Below are 7,499 nucleotides of genomic sequence, written 5' to 3'. Positions count from 1 at the left end.
TTGATTTGTTTTGAGACGGTGGGAGTAAGTAACAAAAGGAAACAGCGAAGAACACCGAGAATTCCAGAGCAAGTATATATGCAGCAGCAACCTAACTCGCTCCTTTCCCTTAACTAGTCATCGTGCTCGTACAAGGTACATTGAGACCATTACAAATTAAATTGAACACATTATATATATAGAGAGATGCTTACAATTAATATAAATTTAATTTTTCAACATTACAATACGGCATAATTTTTAATATTTTATATGCCATACATTATTAGTAGAAAAACATAAGCCTAAGCTCTAGGATATTTCCAGAAATTAAAGCTTCATTTAAATTTGCATAATTTTAGAAGGTGTGCTGGTGGAATCCACGAAACTATTGAACCAATCATTATGATAATATTTGATAAATAGATTATCAATACGTTGTCCGTCATGGGATGAGTTTGGCTAGAGACAAAAAAAAAATAATAGCTACATACATGCTTGCAACAAAAAAAGGGTATAATTATCTATTATAACTGATAAGTAAACAACATTACAGCAAGGGAATAGAGGAAGAAGACCCTATATTTATATATTATAATTGATAAATAAGCAGCATTAGAGCAAGGAATATCATTACAACAAGGAAGGAATGAAGCTGACCACCTCGTGATGAGCAATAACTAAACGTAGATCAATCAACTCCTTATTTCTCGGCTAATGATAATTGACTCATTCCAAGGGAGATGATGGATCACATTGGGAATTGTGAAATGAAGAAATGGGACCGATCAGGCTTGGTAAGCTCCAAAAGATGAGGCATAAAAAGATTAACAGACTCACGACCTAAAACAGACAAAATAATTCATGATATCTGAGACGCAAGCAAGAAATAGAACATAACATTTATGAACAGATTGAAGAACTGGCTAATGATTTGGGGAACCTAAAAAGAAGGGTGCGCAATTCTGGGATGACGATCAGCTAATGGTTAATTATTGGCGATACAGGATGATTTCACGTACAACCAATGTTCGTTAGTGTGGCTGCTGTGTGCGGCCGATGCAGGCAGCGAGCGTCGGCTTGGGAGCGCCGGGGGCGGCCAGCGGCAGCGGACAAGAGCGTGGGTGTGGCTGGCGGCGGACGGGATCATCTGTGCGGCCTACGGTGGATGGGATCTGCTCGTGGGAAGAGACAGTGCGGAGGACAACGGAGGAGAGGATTAATTAACGGCCTGGAGGATGCGGTTAGAGGGGTGTATCCTGTGTAGAACTGCAGTGTGTAGAACTGCAGGAGAGAGACATTTCTAATTATTTTAGGTCATTGGATATTTATATCTAACGGTGGAAAATCGATTTAAGTCAATCATATGTATATTTATTGGAGTGGATATAGAGAAATTCTATAGATGGTTTTTGCCGCTGTCTGAACTGATGTTCTTATACCTTACCTAACCAATTTGTTTTGTTGCTTCAACTTTGCATCGTTGCATCTGTTTCTGCGCGACCACCAATTATGATTTGTGTCATTTTGTGTAGCAGCAAGGTACATATGCTTCCTGTCGTTGCCTGTCTCGCACAATTGTCAGAATCTTGTACAACCTGTATTAGCTTCTACAGTATAGCAGTACGGTTAAAAACACATGTCACTGGTGTCATCTCTAATCTTAGGTGGAGAAACGAGATGACAGTGAAGAAAGTTTTTCCTAGTAAGTTCATTTTTTTAGCTTTTAGATATAATATTTTAACTATTTGTCTTATTTAAACTTTTTTATTAATATTTTTATTGTTACTAAATGATAAAACATGAATGTTACTTTATACGTGACTAATTTTTTAAAGTTTTTTATAACTTTTTAAACAAGACAAATGGTCAAGTTTTGAAAACAAAATCAAAAAATAAATTATTATGAGATGGAGGTAGTACAAGGAACCGACGGTAGGGGTGGAAAAAAAAGACCGAATTGAAAAAACGGGGGACCAAGACCAAGAAACTCAGTCTTAGTCAGTATTTCGTTCGGTTAATTGGTCAGGTTTCTCAGTTAACCAGATAGAGTGAATGAAGTAAAGAAGCCTAAATGCAGCTTCGTAGACCCCAATTTTCACATCGCTACTCACCCTAGGCTGGCAGCCGCCGCACTTATTTGTTGCACTCATGATTTTTTTGAATGATTTTTGTGCTATAAAATTGTTGAAAATATTTATTATTTATTTGCATCTGCGAAATTATCGTTAATTTTTTTTGTCATGGTCCGGACTAAGACCGAATTGCTTGGTCTTTTTTTTTCTGAAGACTGATTCTTTATGAGTTCCTAATGACTGAAATTTTAGTTGACCAAAAATTGAGACCGAATTCTTCGATCTGACCGAATGCCCACCAAAGCTTGTTTAAGACCATACCAACAGCCCATCTAAATTAGATATTTCATATCTCTATTTGAGTTATCATCCAAAAAATATTTATCCTTCATATCTATTTGTACTCCAACAAATCATCCATATCATATCCAACTATATTTTATTGATATATATCAACTATACATTTTCTTAAACATATACTATTTAAGAAATAGGTCTTGCATCCTATTTATGGTAAGGAGAGAGAAACTCCAAATTTAAAATTTCTCTCACTCCATATGGATGATAGCTAAAAATAGAGGGTGTGTTAGATGAATCGCTACCATATTTTTATCATTCATTCTCAATCTCTACTTTATAGATGAAGTATATTGCTAAGAGGTAAGAGTGGTAGGGTTTTGCACAAGAAAATGCTGTAGTTTTATGTGTTTGACAGTTCACCGGAAACAATAATGGATTAGTGATTGGGCGGTAGGGATACTCTTTGTATAGATTCAGAGTATTATTTTTGTGGTGTTTAGATTGAAAAATTTTTTGAGAGAAGTGTCACGTCAAATATTTAACCGGATATCAAAAGAGGTTTTCGGACATGAATAAAAAAACAAATTTCACGGCTATCCTAGAAACCGTGAGACGAATCTTTTAAGCCTAATTAATCCATCATTAGCATATATTGGTTACTGTAGCACTTATGACTAATCATGAGCTAATTAGGCTTAAAAGATTCGTCTCAAGATTTCTTCCATAACTATGAAATTAATTTTTTGGTTCATCTATGTTTAATGCTTTATTTAGGTGTCATAAAGGTGTCAAAAAATTTGATGTGACATTTTTAAAAAAAATTTTGAAAACTAAACAAGGGCTTTATATGATATGACAAGAAATAGTTTCTTGTACTATTTCTAGATATAGCCGGTCGTACGTACCCACATATGTGATGGGAATGCTACCACAAGTCACAGGTCGATTATATAGTTGGTGCTGTGATGTTGCAACTAATTGTGATGTAGATGGGCATCTTTGCCAGCATCTTATGCAGTTGGAACACATTAATCACTTCAGAATTGTAAAATGAAAATACCTACAGTTACAGATAAAACTGCATGCTGCTAGAGATAGAGGAACAGATCATAATCACTCATGCAAAGCTGCAAACCAGAACCCAGGCAAAAGAAACGTTGCTTATAACTTGCAGTTAATCAATACGAAAACCGGACTTGCTCTGGATTCTATGACAGATCCAATAATACAAGCAGGCAGACTCCACGTGATCGCACGCTCGCAGCATAGAACGTGCGGACACATGGATAGAATTCGTTCCCTGATTGCCATTTGCAAATATGCAATCAGAGTACACACGCACTGGAAGATTATATGCATACCATGCTCTGACACAATGTCAGTATCATACGAGAAAACTACACAGACCAGGAGGGAATTTCTTCACAAGAATATCACACAAATAAAGAATTCAATTATATCCAGATGCACGACTGAAAAAATTTCAGAGCTGCAAACTTAATAAAGGGGTACAAGCAAGTAAGCAACCATCCACCCCTGCAAGCCATACTACACACTTAAAAGAACCCTTTACCTGTTTTGACAATAAGAAAGACAAGATCCAGCAACATATGAACAAATAGAGAGAAAAGCAAGCACCACACACTCTACTTCATATCCAGCGATTAAAAAAGTTTGAATCTGAAGTCGGTTTGGCTGTTCTAGATTTCTTGGGCTATGCCAACATCCATTGGCATTTCACTGGCCCCCTACAAGAACAAGTGAAATGATTAGCAAGACAAAGTATAGTGAGATTTTTTTTTCCCAGAAAATGAATTGTTTATCTCAATTGCTGTTACACACTCCTTACCATGTTCTCTTTATCTTCATTCGTAATCTCCTTCACCGCATCAACTGAAACATAATTTGCCATTAGCACACCAGCGAAAGAAAAAAATAGCGATTCTAGGGGTTTTACAGGGGTGATACAGAGTTACTGATAACTACAAGGAAATCTAGAAGACATTATGGCACTTACCAGGTTCTTGATCTGTTCCAACTGGCAAAGACTCACTGCCTCCATTGCAATCTTCCTGCTGCTCCTTGACCTGCTTCTTGGCTTTCTTACCAGCATTCTTGGAGATTGCTTCTTTCACAGGAGGATTTTTGGCTGGATTTCGGTTGTAGGAGCCTCTAACCTTTGCATCAGCCTTCTTCTGAATGTTCTTTGTTGCTTCCTTACTTGGAGCTGCATCAGAATTCAACGACCTTGGCTTCAGATTACCCTTGGGTGACACATTGGTGGCACTATGAGCAGCCTTGTCAGTCTTTTTCGGCTGCTCTGAAGAGTTTACAGTGATCGTCAGCTTATCAAAATCTTCCACAATATTGTAAACCTGAAGAATATCCTTCACTGGTTCCTCCAACTCTGTTGCAAGGCCATGCCGGACCACATAGGACTTTAGCTCCTCTCTCATACGATCCAAAGGCTGCAGAAACGCAGTCATGATAATATGATCAATGAAAGAAACAGAACTGCTTAGAAATGATCACATGATGCTCACCTCACATTCTGATTCAAGGGCAAGCTTAAAGAAGCCCAATGATATAGAGTGTTTGGAGGCAGCCTCTGAAAGCCTGATTTGTGTCATCCAATATGAGATTGAGGACAGAGTGCTGAACTTACGCCTTGCAGTCGACATGGAAACTTCTGATATGGGGGTATCAAACTTCCCTTGGATATCAGATCTCCTTGATCGAACCAATGACACAGGAGTGATAGTTCCTGTAGGAGTTGGCCTTGGACTAGCACCTGGCTTGGTCTGTATTGAGTGCCTCCGTGGAGGTTTGGCTGGATTTTCCTTCACCAAAGAAAGATCAAGACCACTCACGCTCTTGCTGACATCCAAAGATGGTTTTGCTCTGTAAGGAATAGATTATAGGTGGTATTAGAGACCGAGCTAGTACCCAGCAAATTTTATAGTTCCTGAGAGACATTAAGTTGCTAGTCGATTTTGCATTGACATAGCACCAAACCATGAGATGCTTAGTTTCTAAGTAATACATATCTGTATGCTGGCCTATTGTTTTCCCACAGAAACTTGGAGAATTATTGATATCTTGTGATGGCTAAACCTCCGTAACAGACTATATAGGACTACCATGAAAGTCATGGGATAACACTATATCCTTAGGTGAGATACTGAGATGCAAACACAAAGATGGATATTAACACGACCTAAGCAACATATTATAGAACTTTAGAAATGAAGAGAGAAAATGTATTCAAGGTAAAATGTATTTTCTTTACTTTGTTTTGAATTCAGCAATATTGTGCCCAAGCATTTATGGTTGTGTTCAATTTTGATGTACTTGCTCCATTATTTTAACTAATCATAATCCAAAGATGGTTCAAGAAGTAGAAAGAAACTGTATTGGTTATCCTTTCAAAATCAGCTTGTTTACACGCAATTTTAATATGGACCATTGGGTTACCAGCCTCTCAACAAACAAATTTGCATTAGAATATGGCAAGTGGGTTGACAAGAGTTTCCTTGGAAAGTTTCTGTGATTCTAGTACTGTGTTTAGCTGTATTATTTCTTTGTCAGCTGATGTTAGATTTATGCATGTGTAACATTGATATTAATAGTTAAATTCTAGCTTGCTATTTCTAAAAATAAAAATCCAAGCGGATTATGTGTAACCTTTAAGTATGGAACCAACTAGCACCAACTTTCCCTTGTGAACAGATTTTAGCTGCAGCATCAACAGTGTTGCACAAATAACATAGCATCAACAGTGTTCCATTCAACGGTTTGTTATTGTTGGAAAAAGTATGTCTTGTCTAACAAACTATTTCCAGATCCGTCATCCATTTGACAACGTAAACATCTATTAGCTATGCTGAAGTTTCTTATTAGGAACAGAATGTGTTTGCATATAATTCAATCTGTACTGCATATTCCAGAACAATAAATTCTTTGAACAACTCGTTAATGCACACAACAAAAATTCACACCTAATTCAGACCTACTGACCTTTGTTTTGCAACAAGTAAGGTATTTGACGTTGTTAACTTTTGCATCTACCATTTTTTTATTGTGATTTGATTAACTTGCAACATGACTTATAATTTTACATATTTACGCAAAAAGTTTAAATAAGACAAATAGTCAATAGATCTAAAAGTTAACTGTATTAAATAGAAAATAACCGGAGTAAGTACTAGATGCTACGTAGAACTAGATGAGAACCTTTCGAGCAAAGACTGGCATCTTAAAAAACGTTTGATGGAAGTTCCTTGTGACTGACTAAGCATGACGGGAAATCGTTGCAATTCCAAGTGAAGAAAGCACTCCACAAACAACATCCCTAAATTTCAGGCGAATACAGGAATCGCACGCTCGAGTACGAGGCACACACCTCCGCGCCGCGGAGGCGCTCGTCGGAGGAGCATCGCCGCCCGCCTTCGCCCGGTTCGCCGACCGCAGCGGGTACCGCAGCTTCGACGCCCTCGCCGCAGACCCTGCACGACCAAAACCCCCCACACATCACCACCGACCAACCACCCGCACGGCATCTCCCACCTGAATTAAACCCCTCTCCAAAAAAAAAAAGAAAAGAAAAACCACGGCACATACCGCCGCTCGCCGACTGATCGCCGGAAGCCGTCGCCATGAACTCGATCGGGGCACGAATCTGCCGCCGCGCCTGCCTCTCAACCCAAATTCGAAACCGCCGATGCGGACGGGGTGGATGGATGGAGAGCCTTCCAGAAACTTCGCGTGCGTTCGAGACGGGGGAAAATGGCGGACGGCCAATCCCCACGTATAAATAACACCCCGCGCGTCGCAGGGGGGAAGCCTACACGCGAGGAGCCGTGGCCCGTGAGCAGTCGACGAGCGGGCCCCAGCGCGCGGCCGTTGGCGTGCGGGCCCGCGTGTCGGTGACACGGGGTAGGGAAGACCGGAAGAGGGATGCGCTGCGTGCGGTTCGAATAAGGGGGGAGCGGGGGGAGGGGTGGGGGCGTGCCGTTTGAATCGCGGGGCGGGCGGGCGGGAAAAGGCGGGCTTGGCGGAGTCGGGAAATTTCGAACGGGAGGGCGTGGCGTGCGTGGGGCGTAGATGGCGTTGTTATTAGTGTGATGGGAAGGGGGGTTTAAGGGG

General features: G+C 40.0%; 1 protein-coding gene across 1 annotated transcript; it reads right to left on the bottom strand.

Annotated features, from left to right (window-relative positions):
- Nucleotides 1–3,685: 3,685 nt before the first annotated feature.
- Nucleotides 3,686–7,121, bottom strand: LOC102705731. Its single transcript, XM_006657031.3, has 6 exons — nucleotides 6,975–7,121; nucleotides 6,757–6,859; nucleotides 4,898–5,255; nucleotides 4,372–4,822; nucleotides 4,204–4,247; nucleotides 3,686–4,102 (listed from the first exon to the last, which is right to left on the bottom strand). Exons 1-6 carry the CDS (start codon nucleotides 7,009–7,011, stop codon nucleotides 4,055–4,057), a joined length of 1,041 nt encoding a protein of 346 aa, XP_006657094.1. The 5' UTR covers nucleotides 7,012–7,121; the 3' UTR covers nucleotides 3,686–4,054.
- Nucleotides 7,122–7,499: the final 378 nt, after the last annotated feature.

Source organism: Oryza brachyantha, chromosome 6, assembly GCF_000231095.2.
Source record: "Oryza brachyantha chromosome 6, ObraRS2, whole genome shotgun sequence".
In the NCBI taxonomy this organism is placed as follows: domain Eukaryota; kingdom Viridiplantae; phylum Streptophyta; class Magnoliopsida; order Poales; family Poaceae; genus Oryza; species Oryza brachyantha.
Note: the sequence above shows the minus strand (reverse complement) of the source record. Positions and strands in the feature narration are given on the sequence as shown.

Bases quoted from the DNA above. Each gene is read 5' to 3' on its own strand.
- LOC102705731 (XM_006657031.3), bottom strand. From the start codon at position 7,011: ATGGCGACGGCTTCCGGCGATCAGTCGGCGAGCGGCG. The intron at 6,860-6,974 runs GTATGTGCCGTG...TTGGTCGTGCAG, and splicing joins CGATCAGTCGGCGAGCGGCG to GGTCTGCGGCGAGGGCGTCG. The intron at 4,103-4,203 runs GTAAGGAGTGTG...TTGTTCTTGTAG, and splicing joins ATGAAGATAAAGAGAACATG to GGGGCCAGTGAAATGCCAAT.